Source organism: Amphibalanus amphitrite, unplaced genomic scaffold (assembly GCF_019059575.1).
Source record: "Amphibalanus amphitrite isolate SeventyFive unplaced genomic scaffold, NRLGWU_Aamphi_draft 000288F_arrow, whole genome shotgun sequence".
Lineage (NCBI taxonomy): Eukaryota > Metazoa > Arthropoda > Thecostraca > Balanomorpha > Balanidae > Amphibalanus > Amphibalanus amphitrite.
The window spans coordinates 45,047-67,365 of record NW_024881783.1 but is presented as its reverse complement, the minus strand read 5'-3'; the positions used below and the strand labels follow the sequence as shown (position 1 = coordinate 67,365).

The 22,319-nt window shown below is 52.2% G+C and overlaps 1 protein-coding gene across 2 annotated transcripts in view; it reads left to right on the top strand.

Annotated features, from left to right (window-relative positions):
- Positions 1 to 22,319, top strand: part of LOC122387516 (protein Smaug homolog 2-like) — a 44,847-nt gene that overhangs the window by 20,822 nt on the left and 1,706 nt on the right. For both annotated transcript variants that reach the window (XM_043377784.1, XM_043377783.1), the window contains 10 exons: positions 11,852 to 11,984; positions 13,359 to 13,443; positions 15,799 to 16,036; positions 17,391 to 17,629; positions 19,423 to 19,538; positions 19,884 to 20,042; positions 20,221 to 20,317; positions 20,608 to 20,804; positions 21,082 to 21,630; positions 21,914 to 22,243. In XM_043377784.1, coding sequence (XP_043233719.1) covers positions 11,852 to 11,984; positions 13,359 to 13,443; positions 15,799 to 16,036; positions 17,391 to 17,629; positions 19,423 to 19,538; positions 19,884 to 20,042; positions 20,221 to 20,317; positions 20,608 to 20,804; positions 21,082 to 21,630; positions 21,914 to 22,243 — 2,143 coding nt within the window. The remainder of the gene's footprint in view (positions 1 to 11,851; positions 11,985 to 13,358; positions 13,444 to 15,798; positions 16,037 to 17,390; positions 17,630 to 19,422; positions 19,539 to 19,883; positions 20,043 to 20,220; positions 20,318 to 20,607; positions 20,805 to 21,081; positions 21,631 to 21,913; positions 22,244 to 22,319) is intronic.

Sequence of the window (22,319 nt, the reverse complement as noted above, 5' to 3'; positions counted from 1 at the left end):
GAGTAAAATTTACGTCCTTTGATGGCGCAAGAAAGAAAATGAAACATACAAAAAGCTTTCTATGACTTTTGTTCGATCTGAAAGGTGGGGCCAAAAGATAGTATGGCCCCACCTTTCAGCACCAAAGGGGGGGCCATGGCCCCCGTGGCCCCCCCCCCTGGGACCGCCAGTGTGAAGTACGTGAGCTATAATGCTCGAAATGCTGCAACCTATGCCATAAGTGGTGCGCAGAATCCGCGCGGCAGTAACACTCGCTCCGATTGACGCGGACGCACAGCGGCGAATGGTCACCTTCTTTGGCCACGGGCCACGATGATGATACGCATCTCATGAGTGGACACCTGGGCGATCTGAGGCTAAATCGCTCTTCAAACCGTAGAAATCCCTAGCTATCCAGTCCAATGAACCTAATCACGTACAGGACATAAAATGGCGCATTATGGTGTGTTCTAGAATCTTACCCTAGTTTTTACTTGCACTTCCGTATTGCGAGAGTTAGGGTCAAACGGATAGCCAACCAATCCATGTATGTCCTGATCGTATCAACAACATGAGTACGTTCGACCGGCGCACCAGTCTCGGACTTCGCCACGGGCGAAACTGCGCCGGTCGCCGATCTGCGCCACGAACTGTCACGAGGTGCGTCACGGACAGTCACGAGGTGCGTCACGGTACTGGTGCGGACCGGCCTAGTCCGGTCCGGTCCAGTCCGACGGTCCTAAGCCCGTGGTCCGAGCCGGTGGTCTTGGTTGCTCGGGACCAGCCGCGACCTGTGAGCCGCGTATGACGCCCTGAGGAGGAGGGTGACCCGCCGCCGGCTGCTGCACCCCACCGGCGCGTGCAGAGAGATGGAGCGGCTTGTCCTGCTCACGCCTCTCCTGCCGGAAGGGGATACTGAGGAGACCAAACCCTCGCAGAGCGAGCAATGTTTAAAAACGGTTTGGGCGATCTCGCGATTGCGAAGGTGGTGCGGAGGAGACCGAGACATGTCACCGTCACTGTCATGGTCGGACCGATGTCTGACCTCTGACCAACGCCACGAGGTGCCGGACGTTTTCCTATTCGAGACATCGCCGGGAAATGGCGCCCGCCGCGCCGGCCGCACCTCTCTGGCCCGTTTCCTTGTATGTGTACGGTTCTCCAGGGTATTAGTCGTTGGTCGCTCGGCGAGCGGGAGGGCAACCAGTTCCGCCCCTGTATCGCGTGACCCCTTGCTCCGCCCAGTTACGCACGAGCGTACTCCACGCCGCGTAGTAGCGTGGGGAGGGGAGCGTTAGAATGGTGGCATGTGTAGAGGCTAGAACCGGTTTCCACCGCCATGCCACCGCCCAGCGACATGGAGCGGGGTCAGTGACCAGGGTGCAGGGAAAGGTCAGAGGTCAGCTATAACGTAGAACTTTGTGTCTCCCTCCCCTCCGCGTGTAACGACCGCACGACAGCGGCCGGCCGCCGATCAGGCTTGACATGTCAAGGTCACCCGCAGTCAACGGGCTCAGAGGGTTGGTCGAGTGTGCGTCCGTGGCTGACGACAGTCTCGACCATGTGCTATGGTGCCGATAGACTAGATAGACTGCTTTGTAACTTGTATGATACGCTTAACCCGCGACCTGGTGGGGGGGGGGGGGCTATTTTTTGCCCCCCCTCCAGACTTTTCGATATATCTCCAGAACCACTGCGCCGATCGTCACCAAACTTTCAGTACCCTCCCGGACATCAATTTTACACATTGTGACCAAAAATTTTTCCAAAGGCTATGATAGGTTGGCCGGAAATGACGTCAGAGTGACGTCATGTTCTGCCGTTTTCGACCCAAAAAAGGGTTTCGCGGGAAGAGCTGTCAGGCCTATAGCTTTGCAAATACAGAAAAATGATACAGACATAAAAGCTGTAGAATAGACAGGGCTACAAAACTGCTATCTCGGATTTTTGAAATTTTTGGATTTTGACCCCCAAAAATCAAAAAATAGATTTTTTGAATATAATAGCCAAAAAATCCAAAAAGTTTTTTGAATTTCGAAAAAACCGGAATATATGTGATAGTCCTTACCGCCTTCTATCTACATACCAAATTTGAGATCGATGCCTCTTTTTTTGGCCAAGTTATAGCGAAAAAACTGTTCAAAATTGATGACGTCAAATTTTCAAACTCAATTTTCAGCAATTCTAGACCTCGTAGCGCAAAACAAAGACCACCATTAGACTCCCCGTGACGAGCTGCATCGAATCAATACCCATTTTATGCAAAAATATCAACTTTGAAATTTGACCTTTTTTGACCTGACCTTGACCTGACCTCCACCAGAAAGTGACCTAAACCGTACCTGATGGTCTTATAACCAACACCATTGAGTTGGAAATGAAAAACTGGCCATAAAACATGCATCGCATAACCTTAGTAAAGTTGGGTTCATGTGGTGACCCTTGGTGACCTTTGGTGACCTGACCTGTGACCTGACCTGGTATGACCAGTGACCTCTAACAGCAACATATCTACTAGGCAACTGACGCCCTATCGCTGATTCCCGACAAAATGCGTTTTCCTCGGTGTTATAGCGCATTCCCTAGAAGACCCGTGAACGGTGAAACATTTCATCTTTGACCTGACCTGTGACGTCATCGGTGACCCCGAGGTCAATAAAATTTGGTTTCCCTCGACAAATTTGACAGGCCTTTCGAACGCCGTTTGAATTTTTCGGATCCGTCCAGTAGTTTCGGAGATACGAGGGGGGGGGGGCAAAAAATAGCCCCCCCCCCACCAGGTCGCGTTATAAACAGACCCCACCAGGGCGCGGGTTAAAACCTCGCTGGCAGTGGCCGAGGGGAGAGGGGGGAGGGCGGGGAGGCAGGTGCCGCCTCCACATATTTATTTTTGTTGATAGCTGCAAGAGCTGAAATTTGGCAAGCCTGTCCCTTGATTCAAGCTGAATTTTTATGACAGCAGCTGTATTTTCACCCTCGCCCATATTGGTGTTTTGCCAGCGTCTATCGTAAAGGGGGGAGGAGGGTCCGTTGGACCCCTTTGCCGTTCAGTCCCTGATCGAGCTAGAGCTTCGCGAAAAAAGAGCGTGTTGCCCGTGGCGAGAGGAGGCCGATAATACCCAGTTTTAAGGTCCTAAGTCATTTGTTAATAGGTCAATATAACTCAAAAGTCGGGGAATCGGGACCTGTTAGAGCTTCGTAAAGTGAAGCTGTTAGTGTTATAGCCTAGGGTTTTGCGGGGTGCTAATCACGAATTTCAAGTTAGTTTTGATCACAGATGATGTTTTCGTGCATTTAGGCCAGGTCGGGCCAGGTCAGGTCAGGTCACATGTTACGAGGGAACCAAAACTACTTCTTAAATGTTCAAACGGTTTCTAAATGCGAAATCAACTCCAAAATCTATCCTAAATAGAAACATGTAGAACTCGAAAGAGTGAACAAAGGTCATCAAAGGTCAGTGACCTGACTGACCTTCACGTGACCTTGATACCCACTAGAATCCATGGGATCAACATCCTTTCACATGTTTGATCGCTTAATGCCACAAAAAGACAATAAAACGCACTCTACTCGAAATACGCCAAAACGCGATTCCGGCCAAACATGGTCTCGGAAAACAGGTCACAAGTCAAAGGTCTTTTGAGTCAGGGTCATGCAAATTATAGGGTAGGCGTAATACTGATAAACTCGAGGGTACTGAAAGTTTCGTCGCAATCAGCCGCTTTTTGCGCGAGTTATTTGCGAAAAACTGAGGGTAGGAGGTCTGTTCGACACCCTCCTACAAGTGCGAAGGTTAAGGTCAGGACGTTGACCAATGACGTCAAAAGTGAACCTCTGTAAGGTCCCAAAATGTCGCGACGTCGCAGCACCCTTCGTGCCAGGGGACTTTTCAACGGGAAATGAAGCTTATATGATCTAGTACTATCTCCCAGAGGCCTCACAACTAGTATGTAGCTATCTCGTATTTTTCTTTAGAGTCACCTGAAGTCGGGTCGGTCACGCAGCCTCACGATTATTAATCAATTGGTAAATATGAAAACTGTTATTTTGGCGCCGGGAGCCATCTAAAGTTGTCTCAAGCGCAGGAATTCTCGATTTTATACAATATTTGCAAGCCCCAGCATTCACTTTTCCATTCTTAAAGTTAGGCGAATTCATTTATGACGTCACTAAGGTCACAGAAGATTTCACCAAAAAGTCCCGATCAAATTGAGCTAGCGAGTCGGGAAGCCACCAGTGGACTTGTAAGGACCTACCGAATCGAGGAAGCGATATGACCTCCTTGAGCCAGCCTCGTGGCCTGAGTGGCTCTGCCCTGACATGACCTGAGGTAAACACCTTGAATTGACCTCAACAAAAACAAAGCGTACAGACGCGCTTGAGCATGCAAAACTTGATGGTGTCATTGTCTTGGCTCTGTAACCACTTACGAGTATGGTGAAGTTGTTTACCAAAAACCGATCCCGCGACTTGGAGCACTTATACTGACCTCAGAGTTTATCGGTGGACCTGAGACATTCAACTCGGTTACCAGTTGCTGCATCTCATACGACGCACGCGCTCAGTTTTATCCGCGAGGCGCTAGCTCAATTCGGGGCAAAAAGACGGAGAGGGGTCGTAATCGCCCCCTCCCCCTCCGCCGGGGTATATGCAAAAAACCCAAAATTTCGTTGAGGGTTAAGCACTGAAGTGATATATTATGATGCGAGAAGATATAGGTCAAAACAAGTATGCACTCGAGCGGATGTGAATAAAACTGTGTTTGAGGTATGCCTTTTTAATATACATTCGATTTGCTTTAGTTATTGGTAAGAACAGATACAACCAAGAAGAGCGCCCCTGAAGAAAAGGTGGCGCACTTGACGGGTGCGATTTTAAGGCCTAAGGTCAGTCGGGGACCTCTAAGTTCGGATCAAGCGCTGCATGTTAGGGTTACGAAAATGGGGGCAAAAATGCATCCCGATTTTGGCAGCATCGTCATGCTTTGTCACGGCACTCATCCACTCCCTCGGCCGAAATATTAGCTCCTTTTTGTATGAGTTCTGGCATAATCCCGCACATTATGCTGCATGTTGTTTGCCATGAAAAAAGCACGTTCAGCTACGTTCTACGCAGTACGCACTAACCTAACCACCATCCCATCATCCACCACTAGCCACCATCCCGTTCTGTGATCCCTTCCACCCCACACGAATCAGCCGAGATACTAGTTAATCGGGCTAGCGCTATCCTCTCCTCCCTTCCTGACTGCACAGCGCCAAAACCCAGAGCCGAGACTTCCCGAGCGCGACCTCTGACCCCACGCGGTCCGAAGGGTCGGCCGATGCCTAAGGGCGCGCCGCGCGCCGGCCACCCGGATAGCCTCTGCCGAGTCTCCCTTCCATACACCGTTTACTACGCGCTCGATTCATTCATGATTCTGTGTTTCCGCGTCCCTCTCGCTAGGTGGCACCACGGATGTCATAGGCGATCCCAGGAAGACTGCGGCCAGAATGCCCCAAACGGCAGAAAATGAGGTTTTTGCTAAATATCTCAGAAAGTATTTGTCTTACGACGATGCAATTTCACAGTGTCGTGGCAAATGTGCATACGCACAAATCGGGTTAATACTTATGCATTTGAACATTATATAGGACCAGATATGTCCGAAAAAGCAAAACCAACAAGACTTTTACTGGAGAACCGTACGTGTACGTGGCCGTGCCACCGAACAGACGACGTGGCCCATGCTGATTGGAGCCGCCCAGCGCGTCGTGGCGGTAACACGCCACTTGCCAGTGAATAATACAACGCACCGGTTAAAGTCGGCTGGTTTCCTGGAAGGGATAACACCGGTGCGGGATTTAACAGTGAAGTAAGCGCGATAACAAAAGCGTCGGCGTATGCATTGTGCTGAGTTTGAAGTCTGTGTCTTCGTTATTTGATGTGACTGCTCTGTCGTGTGTATAGTGACACTTGTTTGTAGTTGTTCACCCTCCTCGACACTTAGTGTTACTGGTCTAAACTGAGATTATTCAGATAAAAGATTAGCATTAGTATGAGGTTAAGTAGATGGGTCCTTGCAATACGTTTTAGAACATGTGAGTGGGAGATCTACGTTTAGAAGGCCTTCGAAACCTGTATTCCGAAACATGGCTATTCTGTAGTGATGTTCGGAGGTTCTTTGGCGACTTTTCATAATAATTTTTGAACCATGCTTTGCAAAAGGAATACTGAATGAATTGAAAATTTCGAAACCTGCTCTGCCTCTGCTCACTTGCATGGTAATGTGATCCGTTCTTCGTAGCCGTTTCCGCCTATAAGCGAACTACACACCCTCTGGTCCCCTATCGTCGTCGACATATTGTCGCGTCGTGGCACTGGCGTCCCCGCAATGGTCCGTGCAGTACGTGTATCACCGGCTGCAGTATCGGGACAGCAACCTAACCTGGCAGCGGTATCCGTGTCTTGCTGGTGCTAGGCGGCTGTTTGCGTGTTAACCTGCAGCCGGTCCTGTTCCACTTTCCAGAATCAGAGAGATTACATAATAGCTGGCAAAACCGGACCGATTTCCAGGCATTGTTTCTTTTTACCTGCGATGGACCTTAGAGATAGCCCCAACATATTATTGAGCTGCCGAGGTCTGCAGGAGTGGCTCGCCCTGGAAGGCGGACGTTGTCCCAACCTTGGTCACCCGGCGCACACGCCACGCCTCCGCGGTCCAGCCAAATGACCGCCCTTCCTCATGCCAGCGCTGAAAACTGACGCCGATTTCCGTAGCATCGTCACTGATACCTCTTGAAACTGACAATACGATGCGCTCAACGCAGGCTTTCTGTGCGTTGCGTTCCCGGCCCGACTGGCGTTCCGCCGGGGTCACGGGGCTGTTGTGGGGTCCGAGTGGGGTCGGCCGGCCCCAGCGGTATGCGCGGGTCACGGAGTACGCTCAGGTGACCGCCGACAGCGCTCCGATCCGCTCACAACTCCACACTTCTGCTGACGAGACCATGTTGGAGGTGCGCAGCGCACGGTCAGACAAACAGCGGGGTGGGGTCAGCGGCTGAGCGGTGTAGCTAGAGCGTGCAGGTCACTGATCCTCGCGGCCACACGAGGTGACTGTGGTGGGAAGTGAACTGTGCTTTGGAGATTAAGCTTGTGCCTTTTCGATGATCAAGTATTAATGCTGCTCAGCAAAGAAGGATGGACGGATTTTTCGACGAGTGTTTCGATGTTGGACATTCGGTCCCCAAGGCAATGATCAGCACAGTTGCATCACTCTTGCCGGCTAGTCATATTCGCGCCTGGCCGTCGGACTGATGCTTGCTCAGTTCAGCAGTGGTGCCCGGTCAGCATGACGGTGTTCTCTGCAGCGGCGACCGGTCGGCGGCGTGTAGCACTGCCGGTCAGCACCGCGGGTCAGCACTGCTGTCGGCCGGTCAGCACCGAGGGTCAGCTCTGCTGTCGGCACGGTCAGCGGGCACGCGGCTGAGCCGGCAGTGCGTGCCCGCCGGCCGGCGCTGGGGCGCGGCGCCGCCGGCTCCAGTGGCGCCGCGCCGTCAGCACGCCGTGTCAGATCGTCTGCGCCGCGGCTGTCGCCACTTCGGCCGGCGACCTCTCGAGGTGTGCCGCCGCCGTGCCGCCCATCCTCTCGGTAGGTCACGGCACGCCCGGCCGGCGCTCTCAGCAACTCGGCGGCGCGTGAGTGTCCTCGGCGTGCGCTCTCGTCTTTGGAGACCGCTCCGGCGTCAATCGTGACTGGTCCGAAGGAAACTCGGTCTTCGGGCCCCGACCGCGGCCTTTGAGCGCCCACCTGCCATCCGGGATGGCGCCGCTGTGTCGCTGCCCGCGACGTGACGTCACTCATACGTAACGTCACACACCTATCCGGGTGGGGATGACTAGAAGCGGTCTGCGGCTTTTCGTGAAGTCGTGCGCTCCACCAGGCGTTTTGCCTGTCATTTACGTTACTCGCTCTTTTTGAGTTATTGTGGAGCTAAAAGGCAACTGGGGCGTTCCACGACAAATCGACAAGTGCCCTGCACCCTCATATTTTATTTTTTGCTTAAAATTGGTCTAATGGGTTGTGATGGGCGGGGAAGCCAGCTGTGGCAAGGATTTTTTTCTTCGAACAACGGTTTCCGAGATATAGCCTCGGGCAATTCCTGGATGTCGCGCTGCAGCCCTATGTTTGGCGGCCTATAACTCAAAAACTATTGGTTTTCTACGATAAAAACTTTATATGGTTCAACTCACAATCAGCCAACAAACATTTTGGCTATCTCAGATTTTCAATTTTTGAAAATTTTGATCACGTGACCTTTTGACCTATTTTTCGAAGAGTGACCTTGATATTTTCCCCACTGAAAGTTGCAATTTTGTCTGATGACGATTAAAGCCTTATCAATTGTCATTCATATGCGAAAATAAAAAAAGTGGATATCGCCCTGCGTTGACCTCAGGTCAGGTCATTTTTATGACCTGTCCATTATTACGAGCGGGAGCGACAGCGAGATCTCGAGAATAAAGCAAGATAGCGACAAGCGGTAAACGGTGCAGGGTACAAATGGATAAGGTTTATAATTTTTACTGAGGTCATTTTCAGGTCAGGTCAAAGATGACGTCACAGGAGCAAAAAGGAAGTCAAAATTGCGGCACTACATATATATGGAGTTTTTCTCGAATAACTTTCAATGTATCCCAGCTAGGAACAAACTAATAGCACCATCGTGATCCTCTCGTCGATCCGCATCGAAACATATGTATGTTGACCTCGAAAGGTCAAAAGGTCAAAAGTTGACCTTAGGTCACGTGACCTAAGGTTAACTTTTGACCTTTCGACCTTTCGAGGTCAACATACATATGTTTCGATGCGGATCGACGAGAGGATCACGATGGTGCTATTAGTTTGTTCCTAGCTGGGATACCTTGAAAGTTATTCGAGAAAAACTTCAAACATGTAGTGCCGCAATTTTGACTTCCTTTTTACTCCTGTGACGTCATCTTTGACCTGACCTGAAAATGACCTCAATAAAAATTATAGACCTTATCCGTGTGTACCCTGCACCGTTTACCGCTTGTCGCTATCTTGCTTTATTCTCGAGATCTCGCTGTCGCTCCCGCTCGTCACGTGACCTAAGGTCAACTTTTGACCTTTCGACCTTTCGAGGTCAATATACATATGTTCCGATGCGGATCGACGAGAGGATCACGATGGTGCTATTAGTTTGCTCCTAGCTGGGATACCTTGAAAGTTATTCGAGAGAAACTTCATATATATGTAGTGCCGCAATTTTGACTTCCTTTTTGCTCCTGTGACGTCATCTTTGACCTGACCTGAAAATGACCTTAGTAAAAATTATAGACCTTATCCATTTGTACCCTGCACCGTTTACCGCTTGTCGCTATCTTGCTTTATTCTCGAGATCTCGCTGTCGCTCCCGCTCGTAATAATGGACAGGTCATAAAAATGACCTGACCTGAGGTCAACGCAGGGCGATATCCACTTTTTTTATTTTCGCATATGAATAACAATTGATAAGGCGTTAATCGTCATCAGACAAAATTGCAACTTTCAGTGGGGAAAATATCAAGGTCACTATTCGAAAAATAGGTCAAAAGGTCACGTGATCAAAATTTTCAAAAATTGATAATCCGAGATGGCCAAAATGTTTGTTGGCTGATTGTGAGTTGAACCATATAAAGTTTTTATCGTAGAAAACCAATAGTTTCTGAGTTATAGGCCGCCAAACATAGGGCTGCAGCGCGACCTGTTGGAATTGCCCGAGGCTATATCTCGGAAACCGTTGTTCGAAGAAAAAAATCCTTGCCACAGCTGGCTTCCCCACCCATCACAACCCCTTACACCAGTTTTCAACGAAAAATAAAATATGAGGGTGCAAATTTAATTTTTTATTTGTCGATTTGTCGTGGAACGCCCCAACTGTCAGTTTCTTTGGATTAATATTGTGGAGATTGATGTCACCATGACTGTCAAAATGTCTCCGCGCAGTTTGTTGACGCGTAGTTTAAATACAAAAAAGGCTGTCGGCCCCCCAGTGTGGGAAGGTAGCTCTTATTTTGTCATTAATATGATGTGAACACCGGACATGTTCAGTTATAGCATTCTGATCCTACGTTGTATGCTTTTTTTCCCTAAGGCAATCATTGTACCATTATTTATGACTAGATCCGTTCTTGAAATATTGTTTTAGGTTCTTACATGCCTATATGCGCCTTAGCTCAATGCGGTAGCCAGTTTCCCACCAGAACGGCGCCCTTTGTAAACTTCACATTGCTGTAAAATTGGTTCAGGGTCCGAAGGTCCCACAAGCGCAGTTAAGTGCTGACGTCCAACGACAAACCGTAGTTACATAAAATTAATTATTCAATTACGTACTTGGTTGCGCAGGATTCGCTACTGCGCTGCTTGTCCTGGGTTTTTGGCTTCTGCCTTTGATGTTAGACTTGACGAACTGACACGGATGGTTTATATTCATTGTTTATTTCCATGCGTGGTTAGGAATTGCGGCCTGCACCAGCACCGATCGATCAATTTTGCCATTGAACGGACCGCATTTTCCCTAATTTCAATGAGGACATTATAATTGATAAACATTTGTTTTAAGGATCACAGGATGCAAGGAAGCTTAGGCCTTTGAAAGGAAGGATTCCGATGCTGGAGTGATCCATGCTTTTGTTTCAACTGTAATATCCCAGGACAGAGAACCTATGCGGCTATACAGTTGAATTTAACGCTCCTGCTGGGTTTTAAAACCTCACATTTAACGCGAACTAGGAATCTCCAGTCTTGTGCTCCTAAAAGGTCTGCATTTTAGCTGCTTGTTTACAAACCTGTACGCCTGCTTTAGTGCTGGCCTTCCTTCGTTCATTCGCCTTTAAACCGGTTAAAGGCCACCAACGTGTATCGCTGCAATACAAAACCGATCAGCAGATAGGTACTCTGCAGTCGCTGACCGTTATCAGCGTCAGCAGAGGGCCGCTCGGCGACCGGCTGTGGTTGCAGGCCCGGGTCTCACCGGGGCGTCACCCTGTGTTTGTCCAGCGACCGCACCTCGGGGGGCAACGTACCGTGGAGGTCGGACGTACGAGCCGGCCGTGAGGGTGTGGCTCTGTTTGACAGTGTGTCGCGGTGTGTCAGTGTGACGGACTGGCGTCGGAAGTGACGGTCTGGTCTTTGTAGAGTGGGTGATATGAGTGTGTCAGAAGGAAGTCTGGCCGTAACCGAGTCTGCAGTATTGGTGTGTGAAGAGTCTGCAGCTTTGGTTTGTCAGAGTCTGCAATCTGGTCGTGACATAGTCTGCTGTCTGAGTAGTGAGTGTGTCAGACGGAAGTCTGGCCGTATCCGAGTCTGCAGTATTGGTGTGTCAGAGTCTGCAGTCTGGTCGTGAGATAGTCTGCTGGCTGAGTAGTGAGTGTGTCAGACGGAAGTCTGACCGTGTTCGAGTCTGCAGTCTGGTCTTGCAGAAGCTGCGGTCTGGTTTTGTCAGAATCCACAGCCTCGGTTTTCAGATTTTGCAGTCTGGTCGTGTTTGAGCTCATAGTGGATGACGATATTTAGTATATGTCTATGGTCCTGGGAAGGAATGATTGCTACTGATGATCCTGTCTTTCAATGTTGCCAGTCAACAGCAGGGTTTTGGAATGAAATAGTCCAGGGCGCACTGCGTTGAGTATAGGTGTTGTGTCACCATTACTTCGCTGTCGTCTCGTCACTATGTCGGTTGACACTCGCCAGTCACACTAGGGTGATCCCCGTGCCGCTCGCATCGGTCCTCGTTGTTCCTGTTTGTTTCCGCCCATGTGATGTGATGTGATACTATACGTAATGATCCCGCGACTGCCTCTAACCGCGCTGTGCTCTCTCCGTTCACAGGGAGTTTCCGTCGCTGCGTGCGAACGGGTTCGCCGAGCAGCAGGCCCTGCTGCGAGTCTGGTACAACACGTGGTCGCCGGCAGAGCGACTCGTCACACTGTGCGCCATGCTGGAACAGCTGGCTGACACCCAGGTTAGTGGCGTGGCACCGATTGGTCTCAGCAGAGAGGGAGAGAGGAATGAGACAGAGAGCAGGGGACATGGCGGGGAGAAGGAGGAAAACGACCGGGAGAGGACTGAGAACACGACTGATTGCGGTAAGCCAGCGGATGCTCTGAGGACACGGCGCACTACGGGTGAATATCGCGGTAGCTTGCTTTCATACGTAGCAGCGATGGACTTGCAGATGTGACCGTAGTTTGGCGGTCCTGCCGTGTGTGGGCCCTGCTTACATTTCCTTGGTCCCGCAGTCCGGCTATAGCGGTTCCACAGCTCTGTTCCCGCAGACCTGTGTTGAGCCTTACGACGCTTCCTGGCCTGATCTGGCGTGCCCGTGCCCGTGTCCATTGGTCCTGTCCGTGCAGCCGCCCGTGCCGTCCCGGCCTGTACTCAGAGCTCCAGGGTGTGCCAGACGTCTGTATACGATCGACGACCACCGTTTGCGCAACTGGTGGGCTTGTCAGTGGCCACGGGGGCAACGAATCTAGTTCGTAGTACGACGGGATGTCACACGATACTCGGAGCCCGTCACAGGTCGGGGAGGTGGGTCACCCAGCTGGGTAGAGTCACGCCACTCATCACGCGTGACTTATCCGCCGGCCGGCGACTGCTGCGCCAATGGCGGCGGCGGCTGCCGGCGGTTTATACTGGAGTGTGCAGTATAAACAGTGCTCCGTGGCCCGGTCCAGTGCCATTTGTCCTGCAGACGCGCCGGACACGATGACTGGTGCTCCCCGTCCCCCGTCATCCCCATGCCCAGTCTCTGAGCCCCCGGGCCCACCCGGGCGATGTCATTGTTTGCACCGACCGGCCCTACGGCGGGCTGTTGGCACAGCGTCGGGACACAGTCACAGCCAGGTACGGCACTCTGCCAGATGGAGTTGACCAACGCCGAAACCACCGCGGCGCCGTCGGTGTTGAATTGGTTTCTCAGTTGTAGACTCATTGGCAATTTGTATTATATCGAGACATGAAAGGTGATCTTGTTTCGTGCTTGATGTTGTGGTGGTATTTCTTACCAGACATTTATAAGTAATGTTCCTTTTGTCAGCTGTCAACCTTGTACCTTGTACCTTGTAGAATACGAGCTGCGTGAGGTGTTCTACACCTGTTTTGCTCGCTCTTTGCTTGGATTTCTTAATCTTAGTAAGTAGCTTTTTTGTAAGTAGCTAAGTAGCTTCTAAGTCAAGCTCCGCTTCTACCTGTTTTACCTAAAGAATAAATCACTTTTTGTGAACGACGTAAATTCGGTGCGACATTATTTTCGTCATGACAAAGGGGAAATCCTGCATGAATTAGGCGACCACTGACCTGATGTGACCTGACCTGTGCGTTCTGTTCTCCGCAGGTCACACTGCTGCGTAACCTGCTGCAGGCGCGGTTACAGCACAAGCCCGGTCTGCTGATGAAGGAGGCCAGGGCCAACAAGCCAGGTACGTCTCACTGGTGACGGAAGAGGCGTCTGTAATCTGTGCCCCAAATTGTGCTGTCTTGTCGACTGTGTAGTGCACTGCTGACTGCTGGTCTTTTCCAACAACGTTCAGTCGTTTTACAGACCTTATTTTGGCGAGTGGATCGACTCCTGGAATCCTTCAGACGACAAATCTTGCCATAAATCCTTATAGCTTGCGGTATTTGCCCCGCCGACCCCGCTAGGAAGGCCCTCGGGAAGACACAAGGAAACATCGGTTTACGTTTCACTGAAGTCATCATCCAACTTAACTCCGTCTGTAGTTTGCTATATACACTCGGGTTTCCCCAGTCGTTGGGACAATGGTCCTTTCTGCGAAGCTGGTCTCTATTTTCTACTTACCGCTAAGGTAACGTCCGCTCGTTGTGCCTCATTACCAGTAATAACAACCTTACGCCAGATGTTGGCATGAAGCGCTACCACCTCGTAGGCGAAACAAGTAAGCTCAGCTAGTCATCAGGGACTGTGGTGTGTGGATGATCTTTGTAACGTCATGTTTGGGCGCCGCTTTGATAAGATGTCGACTCGTCTTCCCAGATTTGCACGGTCGTGTTGACTGCAACACACTTCCTAACTAAATAATGTCTGCTGTTTCCCATTGATACTGCAAAGTGTTGCTTCCAACTGTCGTCATTCCACTTTCTATCTTAGTTTCTTTGGAGAACGGTCCTGTCCCCTGCACACATGCTCTCTGCTGCTCTCGTCTGCCGTTGGTGCCGGCTCGGTCCGTCTGGCGGCTCGGGCTGGGTCGAGCGTCACTTAAGTATAAACAGCGGGGCCGAGCCGCCCCCGGATGAGCTCGGGAACCGTGAACCTGGCCAGCCAACTGACGGCCGGGTAGGGAACGGGATCGGGTTCGGGATGTGATAAGGGAGGTTCACGTATTCAACCACCAGCGGCTGAAGCTGATCTGAAGCTGCGCTAGGTTATGGAACCAAATATGAAACTGGTTTATTGTTACAATGAGGCAGAGTTGAGTGCTCGTGGTTTCTTTACGCTTCCTCTTGTTGCGCATGCAGGGGTTGCATGAAGCATTATCATCTACGAAGAAACTTGAAATGATTACGGATTATTGGCCTCTATGCGACGTAAACGTGAAATTGGCTGGATAAGCCACTTCAATGCTGCTGCTTTCCCGTCTCAAGCCTCCACAGAAAAGCCTGCGCACTCCGCAACTTGTGTGCTCTCCAAACCTAATCTGGCCGGGGCAGCGGCACTGACGGTTGTGGTCTGTGTTTATGAGTGTGCGGCTCACTGGCGCACGCCGTATGGATATTGTATACATTACGTCACACTGCCCCGCCCAGTAACTCGCCCGTGATCACGGGACCTGAGCTGTTTACGGGAAGGGCTTCTGAGGGTAGCGTATAGGGGCGCGCCCACTGAGGTTGGTCTGCAGCTGTTACCGGTGTTCACTGGATTTTGTTCATGTGTCCTGGTCTGATCGGCACAGCTGAAGTCGTGAGACGCCCCTGTAACGGATGCTTTGTTGTGGGATAAACTGACAGAGGTTGCCGTGCGCACGGATGTCAAACGGCGTGTCGGGGTTTTCCAGTATCTGGTCTTTCCCTGTCGGCTGGGCCGCCGCGCCGCTCGGGACGATTAGTGCAGATCATCTGCCCATCTGTTGCGGATTGAACAGTCAAAGGCTGGGCGGCTTACGGCGGCACGCTGTGGCGACTGTGATAACGATGACAGCATCGTATAGTCGCCGAGGTGGTGTCATGGTCGACAGTAGTTTATACGAGCCTGGCAGTCCACCGGCAACAGCTAACACAAGATCCCCTTGCAGCAGCATCTGAGGAAACCGTAGATCAGTTGTGTTTGTAACGCGATCAGGAGAGCACGCCCGGGTGTTCGTGTCGTCAGTCTGTTATACAAACAATGTGTCAACAAGTGCGTCACAGTTCTGATTGCCGTTGTATTCGACCGTTTCGTCCTTGGCTTCATTCGTGCATTTTACATGTTGTTCGTGCTGTATTATTTGACATTACAACGTTCATGAATTGGATGCATGCTAGCACACCGCCTGCATTCCATGAAACAAATTCTTTTAGTGGAACCGTAGCTACATTTGCTTGTTATATTATGACGCTATTTTGAGCTGCAGGACACCGGCGTGCAGCTGTATTCCACCGAACACCTGTGTGCGATTAGTGAAGACATTGCTGAGTTTACTTTTCACAAAACACACATCTGTCACCCGGCAGTCCGGATCGTTCGTCCGACGTTGGTTCACGCCTCCGCTGCCCGATGACTGACCTACCCTCCTTCTCTCCCGCGTCCCTCTCACCATTATCTCCCCCTCTCTCCACAGAGGTGGTGTTCCGCGAGTGCAGCGTCAACCCTCCGGAGCAGACGCTGGACTTTCTGCAGGAGCACCTGCCGCTGCTGGCGCTCACGAACCACGAGGCCAAGCCGCTGTACCTGAACGGCGTAATGCGCGCCGTGAGCGCGGCCATGAACGGCACGGGCGGCGGCCAGCGGCTGGAGCAGGCGCGCCAGCTGCTCGGGATGCTGGCCGTCCACCCGGTGCTCACCAGAGACGATAAACGGTGAGTGGTGACTAGGGGAAGAAGCGGGGAGGGAGGGGTTAGGGGTGGTCAAAGAGATTGGTGGTCCGGGAGTTGTCTCAAGGAGTTGTCAAAGTGTTGTGCTGGTTTGTGAGTCTTCAAGGAATATTAAGATTTGTCTATAGGACCTTGTTACAGTTGGTAAGGAAATGCGGGTCTCCCAACATATGAACAACTCGGTAACTACCTAACAAGCGCGAAAATTCGCGTCTTGTCTCAGCGGCTCCTTCAGTCCCAGTCGAACTGTCAGAAGCGACGCCAAATAGCGACGCTATTTGTAATACCTTGTCGATGGGTTTGGATTAAAACACGCAAGTCAAGTTCGATGTTGACATATGCTCGAGCTTCATGCCAACATTTTTAAGCTTGTCGCCCTCCACTTCCTCAGCCAAGCTCAATGCCTCGCCCTTCTCCCTCTTATCCCCCCTCTTATCCTCCTCATCCCCGCGTCCAGTGGCACACGCCCGTCTCACCCCTCCCCTATGTGTCTTCTGGTCAGCGCTCACTCCTCCCCTGTTTGTCTGGTCAGATCAGTGTGTCATATGTCAGCCGTGATGGGTCCCGGCCGCAGAGTGACGCACGATCCCTCTCCGTGTGTGTATAGTATGAGTGAGTGACCTCAGCCGGCAGTTGTGTTTGGCACTGACTCACTGCCATTACGGCGAGACGGAACATGACGAGCTGCTACACTATGTCAGGGACCGTGCATGCGTCCGTCAATTTGAGTTGTCATTGGTCATGAATTAAAACACGAAAACATGTTTTCGAATGACTTCAATATCATCTTTTGTATTAACTCATGGCCACCTTCCTAATAAAAAATATTCAATGTTTATGTTTGTCTCCTAAGTTCTTTATCCGAATCTTCTTGCGGGATCCGGCCTTCGGAATGTCCTGAGCCGCCAAGCGACATTGAAGGCAACTGAAGGCAGACTTTCCTGTTCTGTGATACCGGTTCGCGGCTTGTGGTGGCCGCTTTTTGGCTGGGCTCTGCACGAACATCATAGAAAGAATTAAGAAATTTTCGCGCCGCGCCCTCACATGCATTTCAACAGGCATCACACGGATGAAGCGATATGACGGTGCACTTGTGGTTTGGTGCAACCCAGGATGTGTCTGGTCTAAGTGGCGATCCTTACTATGCAAAATCTCATAAGGTTTTGTTCATGTGGCCTTACTTCCGACCAGGATCTGGGCTGCTTTTCTATCGTTGTTGCACTTCGTACCACCTGTCCGCCTGTATGTGTGTGTGTAATTTTACGTATGTGATGACGTGATGTGCCGTCCCCAGCACGGCACCGGCCGGCGGCTGACCCCACCCCCTTCCGTGTCACAGTGTGGTGCAGAAACTGTTCGCTGACTACACGGAGGCGGCCGGCGGCGGCAGCGGCACCTCGCCGGACCGGCGCGGCGCCGCGTCACTGCTCGCCTCTGAGCAGCGGCGGCACAGCGCGTGCGCCGCGTTTGGCGGCGAGCTGCGCGTGCCCAGCCCGGCGTTCAGCCCGCCGCAGGACGCGCCCACCACCGGCGCACCGTCCGCCTGGCAGGGACGCAACCTGCTCAGTCCGAGCCACGGTTAGTACTGACTGTCGACCGGCGCCCGGAGCTCGGCCATGGATTAGCGTGACAGTGGGGCTGGCGAGGCCGCCGGCCGACCGGCCAAGCCCAGTCCGGCCCGCCGGTCGGCCGCCGCGACTTATGGCATTCCGAACCGGCTCAGCGCGGCGGCGCGTCCTCCGTTCGAGATGGGCGGATCGTGACCGGGTGATGACGGCGCAGCTGGGTGACTTGACCTTGCCGCTGGTCATCGGGATGTCGGGCTCCGATTGCTTGGTTTGATGACCATTTATGGGATAAGTTGCAGCATGGTATCGCTGCCTGTTTGTGTCATCTGCTAGCGTGCCCCAATAAGCTGGATGGATTTGAGCCAGCTGTGTTTTGAAATAGATGTCGGTGTTCTTTGAGCTAGACCCATTTCACGGGATTGCTAACTAAAGTGGGTCCTCTGTCAGATTGTTGTGCTGGCTGAGCTCGAACCGTGCTGACTTGTCATGGTATCAGATATCTAACATGAAATCAGTCCTAGGCATATCGTAATGCCACTTGTCCGATTGTTCTACGATAAGTGGGCGAATCTCGGCGAAGTCGCGTAGGCTGGTGTTACCAACGATCTTTCATTCCGCGTCATAATCTAGGCTTATTGGTCAGGTTAGAGCTTTAGTATATTCCAGCGTATTAGCTCCGTATAAAATGTCTGTTAATCTAGTTCTGATTCATACAATAAGTTATAGTACGAATTGACGATATCTGAAAACGAAAGCTTTTAACCCGCGCACCGACGGGGGTCTGCGCCAACTTCGCACCGACGGGGGGGGGCGAATGACCGCCCCCCCCCCTTAGATCTCGAGAACGAAGCAAGATAGCGACAAGCGGTAAACGGCATCGGATACGCACGGTCAAGATCTACAATTTTTACTAAGGTCATTTTCAGGTCAGGTCAAAGATGACGTCACAGGGGTCGAAAAAGTCAAAATGGCGGCGCTAGATATGGAGAGTTTTTCTCGAATAACTTTCGAATTAGTCAAGATAGGAACAAACTAAGGGCATCATCGTGATCCTCTCGTCAATCCGCATCGAATGATATATATGTTGACCTCGAAATTGACCTCAGGTCACGTGACCTCGAGGTCATCATGTATATCATTCGATGCGTCTTGACGAGCTGAACACAATGAGACCATCCACGCGGCTGTACCTTGTTCCTGTACGGAGTTATTGGCCAAAAACCTTTGGTGACCTTTGATGACGTCACATGACCTCACAGCTGCCCAACAGCAAAACAGACCTCAAGGTAGTGAAGGTTGATCGTATATGAAGTCATGTATGGTATATTGGGCCATTCCGACCCGTTTTAGTGGTAAAAATAGGGAGTTGATTTTCCCCCATTGACTTATAATGGGGAGGTCGCGAAATTGACCTGACCTTAGGTCACCGATATCAAAATTCCGAGATATACAAATTGTAGCTACTAATGACATAATCACATCCTGCGACTTTCAAAGGCCTCCAACATCTACTGTAGCTCTGGCACGGTGACAAAGTTGCAAAAAAGTGACTTGAGGTTGGGTCATTCAAAGTGACCTGGTGACCTGACCTTAAAAGTTAGGAGGTTCAAACTTGCACACCATGTGTAAAATTGATAAGGGAATAGTCGTACCAAATTTCGCCTATTCGCGAAAAACCTCAGGGGGGCGGATATCCGCCGTGATCCGTAACTGGTGACGTTAGTGACTGGTTCTCAGCTGGTGTTGGGTGATGTGTTTGACCGATGTCTGTGTGACCTTTTCCCGTCTGTCTCCCCTCCACAGCGTCGGAGGGCTCCTACTCGTCCGACCAGAACCAGCAGCAGTCCCAGCAGCGCCTGCGGTCCAACAGTCTGACGCCGCCGGGCACCTACAACCCGCCGGCCGGCGACCTGCACCCGGTTAGTGAGACAACGGGGAGACCGCGGGGTCATACAGGGGGACCGTGGTGTCATTAGGACAGAGTGTCTGCGGAGGCAGTGGCTCAGTGTGTTGGGTGGATCAGTTACACGACTACACGTAGATCATCTACACGGCGAACGATTCTGTTTGTGATGCTCTAGGACTATGCGCTGGTGGGATTTCGGACCATGGGGAAACGAGTCGTGAGCCTGTCACTGGACTGCTACTGTTGTAGTTTCAAGTGATGCATTAGTGCGATTATTGACGCGTCATTTCGCATCTCCGTTTACGTGGTCCCCGTATGCTCCACACAATACGACCCTAACTTCTGCGTCTCCCCGCAGGGTGACCTGCTGAACGCCAAGCCGCGCAGCTCGTCCATCCACCTGGACCACAGCCCGCTGGGGCCGGGCGCGGCGCCGGCCGTCACGTCCAGCGGCGGCTCCGGCACCTCCGGCCAGGCCGGCTCGGCACTCCTCTCCGCCCAGTCGGCCGATAAAAAGGTGCGAGCCGGACGGCCGAGACCGAGAGATGACGGATATGTCCTTCTGTCCTTGATGACATCGGCGGAAACTGATACTTGTCATACTTGTAGGGAGCTTTGTAAAACGCTCGCGCTTGTTACACGTGTGTTGCGCGATACTTCGTCTGATATCTTACGGCCCTTTCGTCCGTTCACAGTCGTCGGGTGGTCAGCCGCCTCGCTCCAACAGTCACAGCAGTCTGAGCGACATCAGCCGCGACAAGGCCTTCTCCGTGCGCGGCAGTGGCACCACCAGTACGTAAGGGCAGCGGCACGGGGATTGTGGTACCGGGAGAGGGAATCGGTAGACGTGACTCGGCTTTATGAGATTTTCATTAAAGTTGAATCATCGCAAAGTGATGAAAAGGGAGAGATGCCTAGCTTTTGAAAGACGGACATTGAATAAGAACGAAGATTGTAAAAACTACAGAATCGGAACTCACTTTGGGTTGTTTGCTGGTATATCAGCGCACCTCGTTTTCATTGGCTCTTTTGTTCAGTTACCGGTGGATCTGCTTGATACTGACGCTCCTTTCCGCCGACAGCCGTTCCCAAGTGGCTGCACAAGCTCCGTTTGCACAAGTACACCTGGATATTCGCCGGTATGACGTACGAGGACTTGTTCGACGTCACCATGGAGAAGCTGCTTCGTCTGGGCGTAACGCAGGGCGGCGCCAACAAACTGCTGAGGAACATCCAGGAGCTCAACGACCGAGCGCAGAAACTCAAGGACCTGGAACAGGTACGAATGCGGTGCCTTTTGAACGATACCGCCAAAGTAATTGAAGTTTACCCTTTTGGCTGTGAGTCCTTGTGAAATGCATGTAGTTATATCGGTAAGGTTAAATTAACTGGGGCGAATATCTCCCCCGCTCCACCGGACTCATGTTTTTATGTTACTATCTCTCATGATCTCTTAATATGATCTCAGTGGATCACTCATAATTATGGCGCCTTTGTTTACCCATTGACATGTTTTGTGATCATGCTAACGCCTGCTCTTCTCGTGCGCCCGGCAGGGTCTGACCGAGAACAAGATATTCCTGAGCGCTGCGCTGGAGATAATGCAGGTGATGGTCGTCTCGCCGATGCGGCCACACAAGCCGCGCCTCTCGCCGTCTCCGGCGCCGTCCGCGCCCACCCCGCCCACTACGTCAGCCACCGGTACTCCACTGATCCGTGTCACACGCTCTGACGACTCTGAGGAGCCCGCCTCGCCTCCGGCCGGCCCGCCGGTGCCGACCACAACCACTGCCGCATCTACTGGCACTGCGTCAACCACCACGGCTACCACCACCAGCAGCGGCAGCAGTGGGCAGGCAGAGCCTCCGCCGGCCTCCGGCATTGCCAACACCTCCGGAGAGGCGGACCTGCAGGCGCTGATGACGCGCGTGCTGGCCAAGATGTGCACCCAGCTGCTGGTGACCCAGTCGGCTGACGACGAGGCGATCCAGACGTTCCTCTGGGTGCTCGACGAGGCCACCTGGCACGAGGCGTTCAACGATGCCCAGCGCAGAAAGTTCGTCACCTGGAAACGGCAGATCAGCCTCGAGCTCGGCCGGAGACAGGTGAGATGGGTTACTCAGCCTGGACTGATCAATCGTATTGTCTTAATCAGCCTTTGGTAAATGTTCGCCACTTCCTTTGAAGATCATTTCGATCGTGTTTCGATAGAAACATCATAGTGTCTCATAAACATGTTTTCCGCCCATGCAAGGCACTTTGTATATTCCGCCTTCCCGGCTGTATTGATTCTAAGATTCATACGGTGCCGTATTTACCGGAAATCTGCCCCGTTATTGGCTGTGAGTTCTCGCCTGACTGACCCGCCGCTCTCCGTGCCGTCGCCAGGTGTTCCCGCCACCGTTCCGGCGCCACTCGGACGCCCGGCAGTACCACTCTCAGCGGCGGCACAGCGACGCGCGCGGCTACGGACGCCGCTTCCCGGCCTCCTCCGGGTCGGGTCGCGCCGCGCCGCCCCACTCCGGCGGCTTCATGGGCGGCGGCGGCGGCGGCGGAGGCTACCCGGCGCCCAGTATCGGCTACTGGGGCGGCGCGCCGACCGGCGGCGGGCAGCTGCCGGCGGCGGTCCGCTCCCGGGGAGCACCGTCATCACTCAGCCCCGGCTCGCACGGTGTCCACTTCCCGCGCCGCACCAGTCTGCAGGAGAGCGTACTGGAGGTGAGTGAGGACAAAAAGAGCAACGGGGGATGGGTGATGCTGACCTAGTATAAAAAGGTATCGACTTGAGTTCAGC